The sequence below is a fragment of the Cnephaeus nilssonii genome (genome assembly GCF_951640355.1).
Source record: "Cnephaeus nilssonii genome assembly, chromosome: 1".
Classification (NCBI taxonomy): domain Eukaryota; kingdom Metazoa; phylum Chordata; class Mammalia; order Chiroptera; family Vespertilionidae; genus Cnephaeus; species Cnephaeus nilssonii.
Genome location: NC_137072.1, coordinates 105,729,394 through 105,753,669, shown reverse-complemented (window position 1 = coordinate 105,753,669; position 24,276 = coordinate 105,729,394). Strand labels below are relative to the sequence as shown.

General features: G+C 39.2%; 1 protein-coding gene across 2 annotated transcripts in view; it reads left to right on the top strand.

The window, feature by feature from the left end:
- LOC307103148 (cytosolic beta-glucosidase) overlaps positions 1–24,276 on the top strand; it is a gene marked incomplete at its 3' end in the record, with an annotated part of 114,010 nt that overhangs the window by 29,067 nt on the left and 60,667 nt on the right. Inside the window, exons 2-4 of one of the 2 annotated variants that reach the window (XM_079777195.1) lie at positions 4,961–5,188; positions 15,471–16,267; positions 16,999–17,122. In XM_079777195.1, coding sequence (XP_079633321.1) covers positions 4,961–5,188; positions 15,471–16,267; positions 16,999–17,122 — 1,149 coding nt within the window. The remainder of the gene's footprint in view (positions 1–4,960; positions 5,189–15,470; positions 16,268–16,998; positions 17,123–24,276) is intronic. The other variant, XM_079777196.1, reaches the window with a different exon arrangement.

Genomic DNA, 24,276 nt, shown 5'->3' with positions numbered 1-24,276 from the left:
TACTGCTGCCGTGCATTTTATACTTACATATTATCAATGCTACATTACATTATTATTATTTATTTAAACAATCCATTATCTATTAAGGAGATTTAAATAATAAATATCTTACATATTTACCCCTGTAGTTATCATTTCTGGTGCTCTTCTTTGTGTAGATCCATGTTCCCATCTGATATCTCAAAATGTATTTTGAGAAGGTTTGCAGGTGAGGAGTTCTTTGAGCTTTTCAATGTTTGGAAAAGTATGTAGCCTTTTCTTTTGAAACACATTTTTACCAGGGTTAGACTAATTGGACAGATTTCCCCCTTTCATTATGTTAAGGATGTTACTCCACCGTTTCCATGCTTGCATTATTTTTTGACAACAAATCTACTGTATTTTAATTTTTGTTCCTCTAGACATTATGTCCTTTTCCTCTGGTTATTTTTGAGATTTTTCTCTTCATGACTAGTTTTGAGCAGTCTGATTATGGTGTGCTTTGGCATAGTTTTCTTCATTTGTTTTGTGCTTGGGGCTCATTGATTTTAGAGTTATGGGTTTATATTTCTCATCTTCCAATATTTTTTTTTCTGTGTCCTTCCTTTCTTTTCCTTTAGAGATTCAGATTGCATGCATATTAAGCTGATTGAAAGTGTCCCATGGGTCACTCATCTTCTATTGTATTGAGTCTTTTTTATAGTGTTTCATTTTCAAGGGTTTCTATTGCTATGTCTTCAAGTGTACTAATCTTCTCTTCTGTGATATTTAATCTACCATTAATTCCATCTGGTGCATTTTCCTCTCAGGTATTGTAGTTTTATCTCTTGCAGTTCCATTTTGATTTTTTTATTTAAAAAGTTTTCCATTTATCTACTTACTTTTGTATTTATGAGTGAGATTGGCTTATAACTTATTTTTTGGCAGGGCCATTTTTTTTTATTTTAGAATAAAGGACATTCTAACCACATAAAATGAGTTGAGATATTTTTTTATTTTATTTTCTGGACCATTTGGCAAGAGTTCTGTTTATTAGTACTCAGTTGTAGAACCAATTGGCATGGCATTTTGTTTGTGGAACATATAAACTACTGATCTTTTTAAATAGTTTAAAAAGATCTTTCAAGTGTTTTACTTTTAGTTGAGCCAATTTTGATGTTTTAATTTCTAGAATTTATCATTTCCATATAATTTTTCACATTTGTTTTTAAAAGTTTTAGAAACAATGCACTCTTTCATCAGTATAATCACTGTAGTTTCTGTAGCTATGTTTTCCTTTGCATTACTAATACTTTAACATTTTCTTTCTCATTTTAAAATTTTATTTTTCAGGGTTTATTATATCTTGTTAGACTTTTTAAAAAACTACCATTTGCTTTTGATAATCCTCTCTATCCTGGTTTGTTTTCTATTTTATTATTTCTGATCTTATATATCTCCTACTTATGTCACCTTCCGTTTTTTCTTTTTCCTCCTCCTCCTCTTCTTCCTCCTCCTCCATTTCTTCTCCCTCTTCTCCTTTGTTCTTTATAACTTTAAAGTGAGATACTCGGCTCACTAACTCTGAGGCTTGCTTCTGATCTAATATGTGCATTAAAGCGTTCTCTCTAAATATTTTAAAATAGATATCACAATATTTTAATATTTATTTTTTTGCTACTTAGTTTTTAATGTTTTCTAGTGACCACTATAATGTCTTCTTTAAGTTGTTCAGATGTCCCTTTCCAGATATCTGAACTTTTGGGATTTCTAATGTTCTTTAGACATTAAACTCTCACACAGTGTATTAGAGATTGTCATAGTCATTTCTCCAAACTTTGAAATTTATGGAGTCTTTATTTATGGATCAATTTGTGCTCAACTTTCATAATGGTTTTGTCTGCTTGAGAAGAATGGAGTGTATTCTTCAGTAGTGGTGTTCATTATTGTGCAGAGTCATTTATATCAATTAGATCAAGCTTGTTAATATATGCCATCCTTATTCTCTCTTTCTCAGTTACTGAGAGAGGTTTTGGTATCAAGGTTATTCTACCCACGTAAAATGAGTTGAGGAACTCTTCCTTTTTATTTTCTGCAATGATTTGATTTGTGCAAGAATAGCATTTTTGTTTTGCTTTTTAATGTTTGGTAAAACTCATATGTTAATTAAAATTTCCCATGATGTGGTGGGTTTGTCAATGTTGCTTTTCAGTTTTGTCAGGGTTTTTGTTTTGTGTTTTAGTTTTGTCAGTTTTTGCTTCAGATACTTTGAAACTAGATTCTAGATGCATGCACATTAGAACAATGTTGTCATTATGTAGGGACTGCATTATCTTCATTAATGCTTTATTCCTTGTAGTCCATAGCTTTTTTTTGGTGCTCAGGGATATCTTATATTCATGTTTTGATTCCCAATTTATATATATATTTTATAAAAATATAGGTGAATTTGTAAACAGCATGTCACTAAAGTAAAATTTAAAAAAATATCTAGTATGACCATATTTCTTTTTTATCTGGGGAGTTTAGACCATTGACTTGCATTCTCATAAGTGATCATTTATACCTTGTCCTACCAACTTATTTTATGCTTTTATTTTTCTTACAATTTATGTGTGTGTGTGTGTGTTTTTCTGATTCTCTTGTTCTCTTTTTTATTTACTTTTCCCCATCTGACATAATAGTTAAGAGTGTGGGAATCAAATGTCACCACTAGCCTAATTTTATAATCCTCAGGCATGTTGCTATATGTTTGTCTCATATGTATATGTTAAAAATACATGGATTACCATATATTTTTAAATGTATAAAACATGATAAACATATTACATATTTATACTCTTTGAAATGACAGAGTGAAATCTGTTATCTTAGAGCAACTTTGGGTTTGTAGAAAAATAGAGCAGATGGTCTAGAGAGTTACCATATAACCCATTTGTCCAAGTTACCCCACCATTAACCTTTTTCATTAGTGTGGGACATTTGTTGCAACTGATGAAGGAATATTGATAAATTATTAACTAAAGTTCACATTTATGGTTTTGACAAAGGTCTAATGATATGTATTCATCATTACAGTATTATACAGAATAGTTTCTTTGCTCTGAAAACATCTGTACTCCACTTATTCACCCCTGTATACATTCTTTTGAATTAACAATATATATATATATATATATATATATATATATATATATATATATATATATCTTTGTTGACTTTAGAGAGAGAGGAAGGGAGAGGGATAGAGGTATAGAAACATCTATAATGAGAATCATGGATTGGCTGCCTCCTGAATGCCCCTTACTGGGGATTGAGCCTGCAACCTGGGTATGTGCCCTGAAGGGGAATGGAACCATGACCTCCTGGTTCATAGGTTTATGCTCAACCACTGAGCCACACTGGCTGGGAATTCTTTTGAATCTTGATTTTTTTGTCCTTTTGTTGTTCTTTAACATTATAATTTTCAGGGTAGCTTAGTACATCTGATCTTCTATAACAAAATAGCATAGACTAAGGGGCTAATAAACAACAACCATTTATTTCTCACAGTTCTGCATGTTGGAAGTTCAAGGTCAGATTGCCAGCATGGCTGGATGAGGGCCTTCTCTCACAGACAGACTTATATCCTCAAATGGCAGAGGGAGCTCTGGAGCTCTGTGGCCTCTTTTGTAAAAGCACTAATGCTATCCCTGAGGGTTCTACTCTCGTGACCTAATTACCTCCCAAAGACTCACCTCTTAATTGATCACATCAGGCACTGGGATTTCAACACACAAATTTTGGGTGGGATGAAAACACTCAGACCATAGCAGGAGGTTATTATCTATTCTCTGATTCATCCATTTTCAGTGTTGATTAGTGTTTCCTCTCTATTGATACACCTTAAATTAATTATCTGTTCTGTTGTTGATAGGGTATAAGTTGTTTCCAGGATTTTGCTATTATATACTATACTGCCTCAATATATTATAGATTATCTGCCTCATATAATTTCTCTGTGAAAATATATGAGTGTGTCTGTAGGGTGTCGATTTTGAAGGGGAATTAGGGAGTCATGGGATTTTTTTAAGAATTAATTCTTTATACCATAAAATGTATTCTGACTACCTCTTTAAACAAAATTTCTTTATGAACCTAATGAATCTAACCTAATTTTTACTTTCTGTTTCTCTAATGTGCAACATTCTCTTACCTCTGAGTTTAGTGACATCCTAACTCTCCTTTTCTCTAACTTCCACCCATCCTCACTTTGATAATCCAGCATTTCTTTTATGCTTCAGTCTTAAGTCATTTCTGTAAGAGACTTCTGACTTGAGCCCACATCTAGATAAAGGCCACTCCCTGGTTACCTGGCGAAGGCCTTTGGGTTGGCTGTTTCCCACTTGCCTATAGCTAAATTCCCAAGGTCAGGAAGCACATCAAAGTTCATCCCCCGTCCCCTGTGCTCAGCGCCTGACACAGAACGTTGTATGAATGAATGAATGTACGGCACCAGGTTATCTCAGCAATGGTGGGAACCAGCACCTTACCTACAAATCACTGGCTGGGTTGTCACAAGCTCCATTGTTAAATAACAGGAGAATAGGCTTCAAGTGTAGAGGACCAAAGGTAAGATCTTGGGACTTGGTCATGGACACCAAGGACAGAGCGTGTCAGTCATGGCCAAGGGAAATGTTCATAAGGAGATGTATTCAACCCAGACATTTTGAGCGAGCGCCTGCCTGATTTGACCAGCCCGGAGATCTTCAGATAATGAACCATGAAATCCTGCTATGTGGCAGCACTATGCAATAATTTTTCATTTGCCACCAGTCAGCTTCAGGGATCAAGGGCAGCAGAACACATAACCGGCTCGTGCACGTTATTGTAAAAGCATATTTTAAAGTTATAAATATGGTACATTGAGTTAATGAGGTATGTTCTTTTGGCGACAAATATTTACATTCCACATATGCCCGTGGATGTCAAGAGTGTAAGTGTTTCATTTTCTTTTTCTCAGGAGGCTGGGATGCAGATGGAAAAGGCCCTAGTGTCTGGGACACATTCACCCATCAGGGAGGAGAGAGAGTTTTCAAGAACCAGACTGGCGATGTAGCTTGTGGCAGCTACACTCTGTGGGAGGAAGATTTGAAATGTATCAAACAGCTTGGATTGACTCATTACCGCTTCTCTCTTTCCTGGTCACGTCTGTTACCTGATGGGACGACAGGTTTCATCAACCAGAAAGGCAAGTGTTTCTTAAAAATAGAAGGTTGCAGCTTTAATTCAAGGTTATTGCTGCAGCCTGGCATAATTAATCCAGTATGCTATTCTGCCGTGTAGCTTGGAAATTGCAAGTTTTGGGAGTGATTATGGGATACATTTTTTGAAATGGGCTTGCATTAGCTTTCTCAATAATATTCTGGATTCCCTTAACTGCAGATCTTTTGTTGGGAGGGGGTAAGGAATAGATGGGCAGGAAGAGGGTTGGAATAAGTGTTTTAACTACATAAGGTCTTACTGGAGTGTTAACCTGAAGATGAATTTTCAGGAGTTGTGTATACATTGTTTTCAGTTGTGTTGCACGAGGAAGAGTTAGGAAAAGCCCTGGAAACTCGAGGTGGTTCTGAGCATTTTATAGGAGCTGAATTCATGGAGCTAGCACAGAGGTTAGCACCAAGGCATCTGGAGTCTACGTACCAGGGTTATGTCACTTCCTATCTATATAAGCATCGCTTGGTGCCTCAGTTTCCCTACAAGTAGAAAGGGATACTATAGTTGTTCCTCTACTTCAAAGAGTTGTTGGAAGGTTCAATAAAATAGTCCTTACACTTGCTGGTATATCATAGAATCACCCAATAAGTGTTAGCTATTATTTGTATTATGCCTTGTAATTCAAAGGATGGTGCCCTATTTGAAAGACTGTTATTTATGAAGCATTTATCATACATTTTTCTGAAAGGTAAAATTATCACATTTTACAGAGATACACATCCAAATCCAGGTATTTTGCAAATGGTGGGTCTGGAAATTAAATCTAAGGTCTGCTTACCTCCTTCAACACAACAGGGCTGGCAAATGATGACCTGGGGGCCAAATTTGGCCTGCCACCTATTCTTGTCAATAAAGTTGTATCGCAACACAGTCATGCGTAATCATTACATGTTGTCTACGGCTGTTTTCCCACCGCAGTGGCAGAATCGAGCAGCTGGGGCTGAAGCATTTAGGTTAGGGGCCTAAAATATTTACTAGATGGTTCTTTACATGAAAGTTTGTGACCCCTGCACTACAACATAATGGCCTCGTAATAAAGAACCTTTATTGCTACTTTGTCTTAGAAAAGATTTTACACTATTCCTAGTGTTGGAGGGAAGTGAGGCAAGGGAGGTGTGGAAGTTGCAAAATTTAAGGAGTCATTTAAGATGGGCAATTGCAGGCACCTGAGGGAAGGACCTGCTTGCCTCAGCATACTTCCAACCTAGAGCCTTCACTGATAGTAAGGGGTTCTGTGTGAGCAAGTGATCTGATTCCTTACATCAGTGGTTCTCAACCTTTCTAATGCCGCGACCCTTTAATACAGTTCCTCAGGTTGTGGTGACCCCCAACCATAAAATTATTTTCGTTGCTACTTCATAACTATAATTTTGCTACTGTTAATGAATCGTAATGTAAATATCTGTGTTTTACGATAGTCTTAGGCGACCCTGCTAGCGGTTCTCAACCTGTGGGTCGCAACCCACAGGTTGAGAACCGCTGCTGTAGAGCCTAAGACCATCAGAAAACACAGATATTTACATTACGATTCATTAACAGTAGCAAAATTACAGTTATGAAGTAGCAACGAAAATAATTTTATGGTTGTGTGGTCACCACAACATCTGATAACAATTTCTAGATAGCTTTGTGCACTTGCCATGCTCATTTTATGTCAGGTGGGATCTTTACCTTGTGACATGGAACCACAACTCATAGACTCACATGTCACCTACGGCCTTAGAGTAGCCTCTACTCAATGGGAAAAACATAAGATTAGCAGGTTCATTGCTTGATTCTGAAGACATTAGCCCTATGACTAACTGCTGTTGGTTGAATGTCTTCTTTCTTGACATCATTAGCAAGTTTTATTTTTTATTTTGAACAAAAGTTAGTTTGTTCTTCAGTTTTAAAATGAACTCATACTTTTCTACCTTCTTAATCCATCACCTGTATCCTCTCTGTTCTCTGGCACCACCATACCCCCCAGGTCTAAACACTAAGAGCTGTCTTTGAATCTTCTCTTTGCTTTCTACATCTGGTTGGTTGTCAAATGTGACCCATGCTACTTATGTCTCTTGGACTTCTCCCCTCCTAGCCATCTTCTCTGCCCCTGCCCTAGTTCAGGTGTTTATCATTCTCATGAAGGACTTTTTCATATACCCTTGACAAGTCTATCTACCTTCACTTTCTTTGTTTTTTAATGTTTTATACAAAATGCTACCGCAACAGTTTTCCTAAAGCTTGGCCCATTTGGTTTACATCATCCCTGCTAAAAACAAAGCAACCTAAACATATTTTTAGTCACCCTAAGCCTCAATGTACAGTCTACACTCCTTCACATATCAGTCTGGGTTTTATTTGACTTAGTCTTAACTCATCCCTGACTCTTGACAATCTGCAATTCCCCCATGTGTATGGCCCATGCATTCCCTGAGCATGCACCCCACAGCTTGTTCAATATACTACATAATTTTCCACCTTTGTCAGAATTTTCTCAAGTTCTTCCTTTTGCCTGAAATGGTATTTCCTTAACTCCCAATTATACCCCCTGAATGTCTACCCTCCTGTTAAGGCCTAACACAAATGTTTCCTCTTTTTAAAAATCTTCCCCTATTCCTAGACAGAAGAAATCCTGTTTTCTATTTTCATAGCACTTTGTAAAACTCTCTGGGTATTTCTCACATTCTTCTTTTTCTCTTAGTGTTATCATATCCCGTGTTAGACTGTGAATGCATGAGTTGAATTCAATTCAACAATCATGTATTAATTGTCTGTGTGTCAGTTGTGCTTGGTACTCATAACAAAGATATGACAATCCCTCAAATTGCTTATGGTATAATGGGAGATAACTCTGTCTTCTTCATCCCTGTGACCTGGTCCAGTGCCTTGCCAGGAGGAATTCGTAATCTTACTGACTTTAATCAAATTAGGTCAATAGCAATCATAAAAATCACTCTCAGGGCAGGAAAGGTTGCTTTTAGTGAGATGTACTATGAGCAACTCACTGTGCCTATTTTATACCTGCTTTTGTTGATTGAATGCTCCTAATAGTCCTATGAGTAAGGGGATTCTCTAACCAGAGGGTATCATGGCAACCTGGGTGTAAGTCTGAGCATAAATCTGCTAAAATGACAGGTTTCATTAGGTCTGATTCAACCCTATCTGATGTCAAAAACCTAGTATCTTTTCTCAACCCATTTACAACCTCACCGAATGACTTCTATTATTTGTGCTACAGTTGCCTTGTTGGTAAAATGAAGTAGAACACACTCTATCACTACAACGCTGTCCACTATTCTAACCCATGATTCTAGGAGTTTGGAGTTTTCACTGAGCTTCCATTTGGTTGGTTAAAAAAACAACAAAAAAAGAAAACTTAAAAACAGAATGAAAACATAACCCATCAGCTTATACTATAAGTCCATAATTCCTTATCTGAAATTCTAAAATCCAAGTCTGAATAATGAATCCTTTTTAGTGAGTTTAGTTCTAAAACTAATTTGGCAGCAAAAGCTGACCTAAATGGATATGAAAGATTTTTATCATCTCAGTTTTCTTCTGCTTGATGAGGATATTTATATATTTTACTGCAGAAATATTAAGGGATACTGACTCAGACACCATAAAGAGGTGTTAAACTTAGTATATGGTATTTCCTTTCTACAATCCAAAAATTTTGAACACATTGGCCCCCAAGATTTTCAAATAAAAAATGGTGAACATGTACTAATGGCAATATATCAATCTACTTGATATCAACTTCAGGTGGACAGAAGTAAATGGAAAACACTGTAAACCAGTAGTCCAGGGGCAGCTGGAGGGGGGTGGTGGTGGGACTGGAGTCTCTAGGGCCACCTGAACAACAAGGGGAAGTCACGCATGCAAATCTCATGTGAGCATCACGTATTCCCAGCACTGAGCTTCTTGTGTTTGTCCAGCTTTTGTAAAACCATAGCTGATTAATATCACAGACTTCTCCATGAACAAGAGGGCACTGGAGGTCTTTCCAGGAGGCAGAATTTCAATAAGCAGCTGCTCACTCTTGTGTGGTGATCTGTTGAAGCAATTGGAACCATTTTAACTCAGAAAGGCCATAATTTGTTTTTTTCTGTTTAAATATTTTCTCAAGGAGCATGAAAAGAATTGGAAATCCCTTGTCACTGTTCTTTCCAAGAACCCCCCCCCCTGTGTGTGTGTGTGTGTGTGTGTGTGTGTGTGTGTGCTTGACTCCCTATTTTAAAGCTTGATTAGAAGACATTTGGAAGCTTATAAAATCCTGTGTTGCTAAATTGGAAGAATATTTTACAAAATGGAATTGTTACACAGTCTTTCTCTTTCAAATGTCAAGTATTCAAGGTTTAATAAGAAGAGATTGAGCTGGTAACTGAAACCACATATTTCTGTATTTCTCAACTGTTCAAGTGCATTTTCATATCTGCCACAAGTATGAGTTTCTGGTGATTAGTAAGGGACTCAAGTATTAGAAATAAAGGAAAAAGGAATGCTTATGTAGAATTTCTTATTCACTTTAAGGTTTAAAATATGAGCACACTTAGCAGGGATGTTAACTAAATAAATTAACACGAGAAATTTTATTGATTTCTTACTTTATGTTGAGCAATGTGGCAGCTCCACTCCCCAAAATTGTCCACCTCCTAATTCTCAGAAACTGTGAATATATTCTTTTACCTGGTATAAGGGACTTTATAGACATGATTAAGGTAAGGGTCTCTTGCTGGGGAAATCATCCTGGATTACCTGGGTGCTTCCAATGTAATCACATACATCCTTATAAGAGGGAGGCAAGAAGATCAGGAAGAGAGAAGATACAAGGACTGAAGCAGAGCTCAGAAAGGAGAGAAGATGTTACTGTCCTGGCTTTGAAGATGGAGGAAGGGGCCATGAGCCAAGGAATGATGGCAGCCTCTAGATGCCTGGACAGGCAAGGAAATGAATTCTCCTCGAAAGCCTCTAGAACAGATGCAGCCCTGCTGACATCTTGATTTTAGCTCAGAGAGAACCATTTTGGATATCTGATGCCAGGACTGTAAGATAATACATTTGTGTTGTTTTAGGCCAGTGGTTGGCAAACTCATTAGTCAACAGAGCTAAATATCAATGATTGAAATTTCTTTTGAGAGCCAAATTTTTTAAACTTAAACTTCTTCTAATGCCACTTCTTCAAAATAGACTCGCCCAGGCCATGGTATTTTGTGGAAGAGCCACACTCAAGGGACCAAAAAGCCGCATGTGGCTCGCAAGCAGCAGTTTGCCGACCATGGCTTTAGGCTACTACTGGGTTTACGGTGATTTGTTACAACAGCAGTTGGTGACTAATACAGGCAATGTGCCAAGGGAACCTATGGCAATGAAAAAAATGGTTGTGTGAGTCTGGAGAGGAGTGAACTTAGAGAATTATATGTTTGACACGTGTAGCCACTCTATCAAAATTAATTCCGCACTAATACATTTATAGTTTGCCTAGGAGGATTCCAGTTCAATTATGTTTTATACTGAGACATCATTTTTTTTGCAAATTTCAGCCACACATTTTCCTCAGGGAATTTTCCCAATTTCTTTGTTCTACATAATCCTGCTCTACTCCTGGCCACAGCTGACTGGATGAGGGAAAGAGTTCTTTGTGACATTGGATTTGTGTAACCTCACTGAAGAAGGCCATCTTGACCTGTTGGTTTCTTTTTTCTCAGGGATGTTTGGAATTGAGAGCTGAGAGGCTGAGTAGGTTGGTGGTGGGTTTTGGCAGATGAGATGGCCATTTTGAAACACGGCAAATTGGGTGCATAAAGAAAACTGGCTCTATGAGAAAGCCAGCCACATAGACGGTGTATCCAGAAAAGCTGGCATGAGAGAGACCAGAATTTCCTGACACAAAGATTTTTTTCAGTTCCCAACTTTGAGTTCCATTTGCAATAATTTTCTATTATTTGTTAGATGATATCCCTTGATCATTTCAAAGAATGCTTACTGCGTCCCAATACCAACCAGTCACCAGCCCCTACTGCCACCTTTATATTTGATTTAATCTGAGTGGGTTGCATTTTTCTTATATCCAAAAGCTCTTTAACTCAAATATGCTTCATATTTTCAATGGTCAAATAAAAATAAGTAGTCTTAATTAAGACAGAGAAGATGGTAGTAACAATATAAGAAGACCATGAAAGTGTCAATAATTAAAATAACCGATCCTTTTCTAATATCCAGATGCAGAGCAGGGTCCAAGTGACAGCTAAGGTTTCAAGATCCTTAGATTGGTAACAGATGATCATTTATAATATACATTTATTCAGAGAATTGTATCCGTCTGGTAAAACTAAAAAACACTTTGATGGTTTTTCCTATTTTGATACTCACTACACGCACGAGGTGGCACTCTTACTATTCCTCTTTACAGATGAAGAAACTTGGGTGTCGAGAGGCCAGATGCTTTGTCCATGACCCTTTGGCTGAATTGTCTGACTCCGGCGCTCTAATCTTAAAAACCTCCCTCCACAGCATCATGGGAAAGTTTCATTGCAACACCAAATAAACCGTAACAGACCAGAAATAAAATGCTCCATTCTAGGATAAGGATTAATTATGAAGTCCTTTGTTACTCAGCCATGCTGATGTGTGAGAAAAAAATATAAGTATATTTTTAATCTTTGTTCAACTGAGAATTATCATGTTGTTTTAATTACATTGATTGCTATCATTAATGACTGTGCCATATCTAATGATGCTTACAGGAGATAAATCATTGATTCCTCCAAAAAGATAAACAATATCTGAGTCAAATCACCAAAGTAGGTGATTGGTAAGGCTAGAAAAACAGAATCCCTACATTTCTGCTTCTGAAACATTAGTAAATGGGAGAAATTGAATGTTGCTGTGGAAATGTCTCTGCAGTGAGACAAATGGGTTTAAATGTTGGCTGTGCCATTTGACAACATGGGCACTTTAAGTCCAGTTCTCACTCTCTCAGAATCTCAGTTTTCTGTTATGTTCATTAAGGATAAAAATACCCACCTCTTGGACTTAAGTATGAATGCAATAAATAAAAGTTGATATCTTTATATGCAAAGACAATGGAAGGAAGTGGCTCTGTGAACCTTAACACAACCAGTTCCAAGATGATTCCATTATACCATCTTCGAAGATCCCATTTTACAAATGAGGATGTGTGGGTTTACAGAGGTCAAAAGATAGGATGACGGAATGCGCTTTCATTGAGAGAGAAAATAAAAATTTTATAAATTTTGGTGAGTGTATTAGTTTTATTGATGCTGTAACAAACTACCACAAACTTAGCTGTGTACAACACACATGTATTACCTTAGAATCCTGTCAATCAGAATTCTGACAGGTCTGGCCAAGCTGCATACAGGGCTATGTTTTTTTCTTGTTTGTTTGTTTGTTTGTTTGTTTTTTCTGAAGGATCCAGTCTTGTTCTTGACTTTTTCAAGTTGACAGGAGAATTCAGTTTCTTGTGGCTGTAGGGCTTAAGTCTTCATTTCCTTGATGGTTGTCACCTGAGCACCATTTTCAGCTTCCAGGCTCCACCCACATTTCTTGGTTCATGGCTCCCTTTCTCCATCTTTGAAGTCAGCAATAATGGGTGGCGCCCATCTCATGCTGTCAGCTTTTCTGTTACATCTTTCTGACCCACTCTTCTGCCATCCAGGACTCCTGTGGTTATATTGGGCCTACTTGAACAATCTAGAGAAATCATTCCATCTCAAGATTCTTAACCTCAATCACATCTGCCAAGTCCCTTTTGCTATGTACTAGTAAAGTAACCCATTCACATGTTCCATGGACAACTTGGGGTGGGGAGCGGGGCTTATTCTGACCACAGAGTGAGTAATGGCATTCAAGTGGGTCTTCCAGGTATGAAGTTGTTATACATGATTCACATTCTGTTCCAGTTTGGAAGATAAGTGAGACATTGTTTAAAATATCCACTTTTATTAACAGGCAGACAGCACATGACCTCGCATAATTTGGCTTCTGCTTACCTCTCACCATTCTGATACCTCCTCTGCTGAGCTATATGCTCTCCTCATATGCTTCTAAGAGAATGAATATGCAAATGACAATGGCCAGGCCATATTTGAGAATGAAACTCAGGTCCACTACAAAGCCCGGGAAGGCAAACTGGAGACTGCAGCAGTCATCCCGGAAAAGTCAGAACTTGGTCAACAACTGCCAGCTTCTCTGTTTTTAGTCTCCCCCGACTCCTGTTTCCAACTCAGAATCAAGCAGAGGCAGCCAAATATGTTCCCCAAACCAAGTGTTTAAGATGCCCCACTTCTGCCCTGTGCCAACAACCTCTAATCTGCATGTACATAAAGGTCCCCCCTTTATCACTGTAAAACTTTCCCTCTTCCCTGACAGCCTTTGAGTCTCTGCCAAATGCAAGTGCTGATGGCTGACTCCCTCGCTATAGCAAGCTCTGTTCAGATTTGGGTTTGTTGTTGTTGTTGTTGTTGCTTGTTTGTGTGTGTGTGTATGTTATTTCCATACCTTTTTTGTTCTTTTGACATTTGCTTTCCCCTTTTCTCTTCCTGGATCACTCTTTTCTTTTTGCCTTCTGGGTAACTTCCATTTGTCCTTTGAGTATCAGCTTAGATATCACTAATGACAATAATAATAATAATAATTAGAATGATAGCTAACCTATACTAAGGCTTTATCTTATGCCAACAACAGTGCTAAGCATGTTCATGTTTTCAACTCTTTAAGCTCACATAGCAATTATTGAACTGGGTTTCTATTATTGTTCACATTTTACAGAAAGGGAAAGATAATTCAGGAAGATGAAGTCACTTGCCAAGGTCACTGATATAGTGCAGGAATTGACATAGAATTTAGGCATCATGGTTCCCTTTTGAAACTGTTACACTACATTGCTTTTAGAATAAAGTTTCAAATGCTCTCAGTTTGTGATGGGTATTCTTTATCACCGGCTTAAATAGCATTCTGTACTTCATCTTTAACTGGTAATACTGTATTGTAATTGTTTATGAATTTATCTAGAGTCCCTACTAAATTGTAAGCTCCCTGAGGACAAGGGCAGTGTTTCATCTTACATCTGTGTTTAACTCTGGTGTAGAGTAGCTTCTTTGTAAATGTGCATTTAAGAAATGCATAAATTAATGATTGACTGAAGGAAACACATACAAATGTCTATCTTATTATCTTTTTTTTTTAAAAAAAATTGGAGGATACTGTGTTAAAGGAAAGGGAAAGGGACCCGTTTTCTAGGTATAACACAATTCTAATATGAAATTATAATTATTGGCCAGGAAACAACCTTTCCAAAGCAAAGATAGCTTATCTCTGCTCAGTGTAGGCTACCTCCATACTCTTATACTAAAATCACACAAAGTACTATCATCAGCCTCTCATCATATAGTCTTTTCAAGTTAAAAGTCATCATCAGTTTGGACCTGACATCATCTTGGCATTGGTTTCTGAGTATCTCTGACTTAATAACACCTCTGAGCTCTGCCACAATCCTGCAAGCTCACTTTCATCACATACCACACTGGAGAGTCAGCAGAGAGCCAGAGCCAGGGGTGGTGTGTATTCCCAAGAATATGCCAGAATTTTAGAGCAGACACCCCAACTTAGTATTCCTTAAGGTCCTAACTGCCCTGTACCCCATATTCTGGGACAGGTGATGAGCCCTTGTTCATGCACAGTGCGCTTTTCTTCTTAGACTTTTGAGACTAATGGTTCTGGAGAAGAACTAAGTCAGTTATCTGGTTCGGTTCTTTTACTTTATATTGATTACTATTGAGATTTACTCATTCACTCAAATATTTATTGAGTATATCTACCAAATTTCCAGTATTATGCCAGGATTTGGGGAATCCAGAGGTAAAACAGACAAACTTTTTGTTATCAGGGGGTTTGTATTCTAGTTCAGTTAAAAGGCAAATCTTGCATATAAAAAATAAACAACTTAAGTCTGTAGCAATAATACAAAATTATGTGATAACAACTTGACCAAATGTATTCCATTCAGAACACACATCTTCCACAATCATGTCACCCCATCACTCCCCCACTCCCTGATTGGCCAGGCCAGTCTTCCTTGGAATTCTTCCTGATTTCTCTCAGCCTTTAATTGATTATATGTACGAAGTAATAAACCTTATTTTGAACAAAACATTATTTAGGAAATTATTCCCGATCATCTCTCTTTTAAAAGTTATTGCCAACATACTAAAAATAAATTTTCTTCTTATATATCTTCTTTTTTTCCCTAGGAATTGACTATTACAACAAGATGATTGATGATTTGTTAGCAAATCGGATTACGCCCATAGTGACTCTTTACCACTTTGATTTGCCGCAGGCATTAGAAGACCAGGGAGGTTGGTTGTCAGACACAATCATTGAATCTTTTGATGAATATGCCCGGTTTTGCTTCAAGATGTTTGGGGATCGAGTCAAACAGTGGATCACCATAAATGAGCCTAATTTGTTTGCCCTGCTGGCATATGATTTGGGTGCATTTCCTCCTGGTGTACCTCACCTGGGAACTGGAGGCTATCAGGCAGCTCATAATTTGATTAAGGCCCACGCCAGAGCCTGGCACAGCTATGATTCCTTATTCCGAAAGGAGCAGAAGGGTATGGTGTCCCTAGCATTGTTCTGTGGCTGGGTGGAACCCGCAGATCCCAACTCAGTGTCTGACCAGGAAGCTGCTAAAAGAGCCTTGGCTTTCCACTTGGATTTCTTTGCTAAACCCATTTTTATTGATGGTGATTATCCAGAAGTTGTCAAATCCCAGATCGCCTCCATGAGTAAAAGGCAAGGCTATCCATCATCAAGGCTCCCAGAATTTACAGAAGAAGAGAAGAGGATGATCAAAGGCACAGCTGATTTTTTTGCTGTGCAATATTATTCAAGTCGCCTAGTCAAGTACCGGGAGAACAATAAAGGAGAACGGGGTGTTCTCCAGGATGTGGAGATGGACATTTTTCCAGACCCAGCTTGGATACATGTGGATTGGGTCTATGTGGTGCCATGGGGAATACGAAAACTACTGAAATACATTAAGGTAAATGCATATATGTTTGTGTCCATGAATACCCAAATACGTGAAGATGGGAAGTCAGGCCTATGTATATGTGTATACAAACCTGAAAAAGAATGATTGTAGGCAATAGCATATGCATTGTTGGCCTGGAAAAAGAAGATTAAGAAATAAATTGGTGAGGGGTAACTAGCAGATAAAGGGCTTCAAAATCATTGTCAAAGTTAGGACTCTCTGCTAAGTCATCCGTGGCCACAGGAATAGCTTGGCTGTTGTTTTCAGGCTGGTGTCCTGGCTGTAATTATTAAAAGGCATTCTAAGGGTTGAAATAGCTGGATCCTTTTTGGGTCTCTGTTTTGCTGGATGGCATCCAGGTAGCTGAAATTAAAATGTCAAGTTATCAGTTTTCGGGGCCCCTTCCCCGTGTAGGGGGGATAGAGAGTGTAGCTGTTGGTGGGACCAAAGGGTTAAGGAGCAGTGACAGTCAGCAGATGCTGATGGCAGAAAGATATTTCTGTCTTCCCATTATAACAGGAGTCATTTGACTGTCTTCATGCACATTTGCACAGTTTTGCTTTCCCATTGTTAGTCATAAAAGATCAGTGCGTGGAAAATTAAGTTAATAGGGTCAGTGCAATTTGCTGAAAACTAGTTTGGGGCTGGAGCTTGGAGAAGATAGAGGATAATGCACCTGACTTTATGAGCCATTTTTTTCTACATCTGTTTGGAATAAAACTTCTGCTCTCTTGTTTCAGGATACGTATAATAACCCTGTAATTTACATCACCGAGAATGGGTTTCCCCAGGGTGACCTCACATCTCTTGATGACACTCAACGCTGGGAGTATTTCAGACAGACATTTCAGGAACTGTTCAAAGGTACCATTTGAAATGATGAAAGATCAATTGTGCAAACTTATGTGCCTATTTGCATTCAGCAAAGACCAATGATGTTGAAAGCTGAAATTCATGTAAATCAGTGGAAAGCCGTGTAATTAAGAGAGAGGAGAGAAAGTATTTAGGAAAGAGTAGGGTGAGGATTTTGGCCTAGCTTCAACCTCCTAAAATTTAATCAAGTAAAAAGCGGCTGTCTTCAGCATTTTGTGACTCCTGGGTGAAGGTGACATGAATAGGAGGAGTGGTGGCAGTTGGAAGAGAACATTAGTTATTACAAAAAGATTAGCATTGACCAACTAGAGCATGCTTATTTGCATATTTTAATATCCTACCTACCAAGAAATGAACTGATAGAATTTTTAAAGGAAAAATAATTAAGCATTTGTGTAATACATTTTAAAGTAGCATGAGACTTTAACCAACATGTTTCATTTAAGCTATAACCAAGTAGCCCAGTTAGGAACTTTTTTTTTGTCCTATAGATTTTGTGAAATTTGTTTCTAGACAATATTATTATTCTGGTAACTTCTTTCCCTCATGGAATTCTTTTCATATTTGAAAACAAATGTGAAGTAGTAATCTTTAACTGATAACAAACATTTCTAAAACTGTGACCCCACCCCCTTTTAGCTACCATTTGGAACACTTTTGCTTTATAAATTTAATTTCTCTTCCCTATAAGGAATCGTATCATAGCAACAAAATCCAATGCAAGATGAGACTTTCAATATCTTTTTTTTTAGCATGTTAGGCATTACTTTTCTCTCATCATTTTATTTGAAAAGTCCTGAAATGATTCTTTCAAAAATTAATTAGTAATATACTGGAAGAAGCCAGAGGAATTCTGGAAAGTAACACAAACTGCTTTCTTTCTAAAACCTAAAATATGTTGACTTGATCCCTCACTCAGGCCTGGACTTTATTGGCAGAGTGCAATTGGATTCCTACAATTTAACCCAAGCAATCTAATCTATTTGTCTTACACAGAAAACATATTCTTCCTCTAGGTGGGAATTCACATTCTCATCAGAAAGGGGAATCTATCATTTTTTTTTTTCTTCCCACTTTTCCCTGTAAATGGGCCCATTTATATCTAATACATTGATGATCCCCGCTTCATCCTGAGAGGCAAGTAGGCTAGTTACTACCAGGCAGATTTATGGGTGATGCAGGGGCCACAAATGACTTGTCCAAAATTGTTCTCTGTGTTTTTGGGAAAGAGGGAAAAACAGGAATTGGCGGTTTTCATCTCCAGCTTACATGTTTAGTGCTAACCATGTAAGGTCTTTCAATTGGTCTTTAAAATAGTTTTGGGTACTTTACACAGTCCCTGAGATCTTTAGTGATAAAATCTCAGTGATGGACCCCCGAAATTAAAACAACTGAAGACCAAAAATAATTGAAAATTGAAAGCAAGGGTGGAAAATGTGAGTTGGGTTTCTGAAGGACAGGAGAATGGAATAGGGTTAGGGAACAAACTCCTGCTTTCAACTTGTTGATTTTATATTTTGTTTAAATTGATGGACAAAGTACTGTGCACTTAAAACATTGATTGTTCAGAGCATCTATGTTCTCCTCTGATTTTTAACATTAGATGATCTATATTCATCATAATTAACACATAATGCTGTATTCATTCGGCTTTTTAAAAATATCACTTTCATAAAGTGCAGAATTCTACATATTGACAATAAACTCATAGATATGTGTATATATTTGAATTGGGTGTAATAATAGCTATTTTTCATATATTGTTGCAATGGACACCAATTATTTCATCTGTCATGAAACTCTCTTTTCTTCTAACTAATCCTATTTCTTCTATGAAATACCCACCTTCCCCATCCTCAGGCTTACCCATAGGGACAGCCATCTATACTAATAAGAGAGAAATATGGTAATTGACCGTCACTTCATGATGCCCACAGCCAATCAGGAGGGAATATGCAAGTTAGCAGGACAAAGATGGCAGTGGCCACAGAGCCATCTGAAGCACACGGGAGGCTTGGGTCACCCAGGCCAGCCTATGAGGGAGGGGCCTGCAAATGGCCCTCAGCCCCTCACCCAGGCTGGCCAGGCACCCCAGTGGGGACTCTCACCCCATGGGGGTGTGGCCAGCCTGAAAACTGCCCCAGCCCCTCACCCAGGCCAGCACCATCCCCAGTGGGGACCCCCACCCCAATGGGGGCATGGCCAGCCTGCAAACCACCACAGGCCCCTTGCCCAGGCCGCTCCGCCCCCCAAGGGAACCCCCACCCTGATCCGGGACACCCTTCAGGGCAAACCAGCTGGTCCCCACCTGTGCACCAGGCCTCTATCTATACTAATAAAAGGGTAATATGCTAATTAGACTGAGAGACCTTCCAGGAGACCTTTCAGATATTCTTCTGGACAAAGCCATGGTGGTGGGGCCGAGGTAGAGGTGGTTAGGGGCCAAGAGGGAAGGGCAGTTGTGGGTGATCAGGCCAGGATGAGATGGCAGTTGTGGGTGATCAGGCCAGTAGGGGGGCGTTGGGGGTGATCAGGCCGGCGGGGGGCAGTTGGGAGTGAGCAGGCCAGCAGGGGGGGCAGTTGGGGGTGAGGAGGCTGGCAGGGGCGGCAGTTGGGGGCAAGCAGGCTGGCAAGGGGCAGTTGGGGGTGAGCAGGCCGGCAGGCAGAGTGGTTAGGGGTAATCAGGCAGGCAGGCAGGTGAGTGGTTAGGAGCCAGCAGTCCTGGATTGCGAGAGCGATGTCCAACTGCCGGTTTGTGGGATCGGGCTTTAACCGGCAGTCAGACATCCCCTGAAGGGTTCCAGATTGGAGGGGGTGCAGGCCAGGCTGAGGGACACCCCCCCCCCATGCACAAATTTCGTGCACCGGGTCACTAGTGTAAGTAGAATAAAATACTGCTCCTTGCCAACAGATAATTGATTGGTCTAGATGTAGGCACATGACATGAGCTGGGCCAATCCCATTTCTTCCCTTGGACCAATCAGTTTGCTTATTTCTTAGCTTGATTTGGTGGGGGATGTAACATTGGAGGCCATTGGTGGCCATGTCCTGCCTCTTCAGCTATGAGCAATGAGAAGGGCTGCAGGTGCCTCAGGGGAAGTGGCCACAGGGAATGAAGAGAAATCCCAGATGGCACTTGGGCCTCTAGTTCCAGTGTTTCCTCAACCCAGCTGCGTACCTGTTCTTGCGATACATTACTTTTACTTTTAATTAAGTGCTCTTTCTGCTTCACCTGATTCTGATTGGGTTTCTATCACTTGGAACAAAATGAGTCTTAATTGACTCCATCTCATTTCCTTTTCAAAAGTTATGTGAGGTCACTGCTCCTACTTTGCAGATGAGAAAACTGAGTTTCAAAGAGGCTAAGTCATTTGCTCAAGATCACAAAGTTACTAGGTAATGTTTGCTGGAACAAGGTAGGATGTGTGCATTATTATTAGTAGTACTGCTACTATTTAGGTGTTTGATAAGGTCTGCTTTCTGACCCTGAGAGCTTGTTGTCCCACCACACAGAACGTTTTGCTCACCTTTGGCATTCTTTGCTGACGTGTATTCTTTGAGAGTGCTTCATGCTGCCTCTACTCGAGCTGTCAGGTCCTGTGACCTTGGACAGAGCTCAGACATCCCCTATCCTGCCTGCTATCACAGGAGTAGAGCTGTGCTTACTAATCGAATTCCAGAGATTCCTCGGAGGTAGCACTGATGATCTTGATTGCTGAGTACTTTCTTAGTAAAAAGCACACCATCAGCAATTCAAAATAATAACAGGCCAATGAAGACATTCATGGGAATTGCTGCAGGTGAGAACCCACCAGAACCCAGGGAGTCAGATGGATGATGGCTTTGTGATTTCCATGAACAAATCCTTCTCTTCAACATCACGCATATGGACAGGCACATAACGACACTATAGTTGGATCAATGGCATCCGCTTAGAGGTCTTACTGATCTCTTCAGGTAAAATCCCCAGCAGTTAATTGGGGAGTAAAAAGTAAGATAATGCTTCTGTCTCCTTTTGGGAAAAGAAAAGAGTAAAATGTCATTTCACGGAGAGGAGGAAAGGAAGTCAGCTAATGTCTTTTTAATTGTTACATTATTTAAATGCCTTTAAATAGGCTGTGTTTTAATTAGTGTAGATATAGATAAGAGTAAAGCAACACAGTGAAGACACCAAAAACTTGAAATAACACACAACTAGGCTTGCATTCCAGCTCTGCTAAATATTCAATGAGAGGCATTAGGCAAATTGTTCACCCTCCCAAACTCTTACTTAGTTCATGTATAAAAATGGGATAACACTTTCCCTGGTGTGGTAGTTGTAAAGGCTTCATTTAATGAGCTATTGTGGAACCTCCCCCTAGCAATTGCCTGACACATTGTAGGCCCTCTACCAATGGTAATAATTATTTTTACAAAATGTATACTCTTAAGAATATATTTATCACCTCGTTATTTTAAAAATGTCATTCTAAGACTTTTTTTTTTTACTCTCCCCACCTCCAAGTCTCTAAAAGTTATAGCAGAATATTCCCTCCTGTCGACATGTTTCTCTGTCATTCTTTTTGGGGAAGCTCTGAATGAGTGTTGTAACATTGACAGTTGAATCCTGTGGAGGAGAGAGCAGCAAACACCTCCCTTCCTTCATTATTTCCATCAGAGAGGTCGCCAGATTAGGCGAAAATCACATCATTGACAGCAGAAACAACTGTCAGGCAACTGGGTAGCTGGATGGCTCTGACGTGAATTTCTGTGAAAGTTCAGGAAGCCGTGTTCTTAGAGAGTTTACGTTTTCTCACATCATAGGAATCTTCATTCTGTCCTTAATGTACACCAATCTTTGCTGGGCTAGAGCAAGCAGCAGATGTAAGTTCATATGTACGCACATACAAATGGATACCTCACTAATCTGAGTATTATGGTGAGGCAAGAAGTGGGTGAAGGTTATTCCCAATGAGGAATACTCTGGCAAGACCAAATTCTCCCCAAGGGGATTCAAGCCTGTGTTCAGCCTGTGCCTCACACCTACCCAACAGGCGCCTGCTTTTCTCTTAGTTCATGATCTTTCCTCACCTTGGAATGCTGCAGTCTCTGCCTTCTGCCTGGCCCAATCCTGTTGTTTGGAGTACATGAACTTGGTTCTTCAAGTCAGGCAAGATGTGGGTTTAGAATTTGTTTTGCCTCTTACAAGCTCAATAATTTTGGCAAAATTCTTTACCAGACAACACTTCAGCCAACTAATCTTTAAAATGGATATAAGAAGGCCATTTACCTTCTAAAGAGTGGCAAAAAAAAAAAAAGGAATAAGATAATGCTTATAAAGCCTAAACACAGAGTCTGGCATATTAGCAAGATTAAGGTTTTGTTGTTGTTTTGGTTTGTGTTTTGGGAGGTGCCCTATAACCCTCTTGGAGTTGGAGCTGTGTCTTTTTCATAATTATATGTTCAGTCCTGAGCATCATTTCTGTCAGATGGTAGGTGTTCTACACATGCTTGTTGAATTTGGTTGTGTCTATCCAAGAAAAGTTAATCAACAGATAATGAGAAATAAATGATTAAATGATTGGGAACTGTATTTTCTTTCCCTAAAGAAATATAGCCTACATAGGGGGGGAAAAAGCAGCCTTCTGGAAAGTTTGTGAGCAAGCCCAACTTTCCAGTCGGATCCGCGCCTGACTTAGCACAGCGGTAGATGACTGCAGAGAAGGTTTGTTAATGACCAGCTTTCGCTTTTAATGACAAAACCCCTCAGCAAGATGTCATCAAAGTTATTGAAGACTTCACTGGAAGTGTTGAAGCTGATGCATGGCAACAAGAAGGTTATAAATCTTGCATCTTGGGTATACCACCAGGACAAGATGCTGAGCACAGACTCGCCCTGCTGTTGTCTGTCAGCGTTCTCCTCCCCTTTCCGCTTCTCCTTCCCATGGAGAGGGGTAACGGAGAAATCCATCCATTTCCCGACGTAGCGCAGACCTGGCAGCCACCTGCCTATGTCAATTTCAGATCACAGAGGCCCATTTAACTGGACAAAATGTGTTAAACACCCGTGTTTTTCTAAATGTGCATGTAAGAATTCTGAGAATTAAGGGAAGATCTCAAAGGTTAATGCATTGACCTTTTAGAAAAATCAACCAATTAAAAATCCATTGCAAGCTCAGAATAGAGACCCAAGTACCTGAATATTGATGCCTATTCTATGCTTATTGTTTTATTGTTTCTCAAAGTACATCTTTGTCAGCTTAGCCTCTGTGAAGCAGTTCATCTCATAGCTCATGGATGCTTGCAGCTTAGGGTACGTGGAGGGGGAAGTTGGAGTCACTTTGTACTGTTTCCCCTGGCTGGACTGGGTGGCCTCTAGCAAAGAGGAGTCAATGTCAGAACAGAGAAGGAAGAATAAGATTCGAAGGCTGTGCACGAGAATTGTTAGTGTGTGCTAGTTTACAGATTGTGGGATTTGAGGTCATAGAGAAAACACTTTCCAAAATATTTGTTTTTCACAAACCTACACACTCACACCACACAGGAACTCAGACAGCCAGAGATTAGAGAGCTCACCTGGAGCAGATATGCCAGATGACCTTCCTGATTTCTTCTCCTGTACTTCCATTCAGTGGCATATTTACCTTTGCCTTCCGTTGCCCAAATGAAGCATGGTGGAGCAGGAAATCTGCAGGGCTTGGAGAGTGAAGCCAGGGACTAAGTCCGTGTTCTAGTGGTGAGCCTTTGGAGAAGTTATCATGACTGCTGTCTGAAGGTCAACTTCATCACCTGTTGAATGGAACTAATGCTAATTGCTCTTCTGCCTAACCCAAAGTCAGTTGTGAAAATACAATGAGAGAATTTATGTATGTGTATGCTCTGAACACCTTCCAATGTTAAATGTTATTTTCATATTTGGTATATTTACTATATACCTTAAAGTTTTTTTCTCTCTGGCCAAAATACATGATCTGGACCTCGGTGTTGCAAAGGGAAGGAATTGGTGCCGATTATTCTTTCAACATCTACAATTCTTAGATTCTATGTGTTTTGCTTCTGCACATTTCTCAACTGCTATGACAGAATGATCAATTTTGGGGTCTTAGAGGATGTGCACTATAATCAGGTGATTGGTGCAGCACTTGGATAAGCTCAGAAACACACAC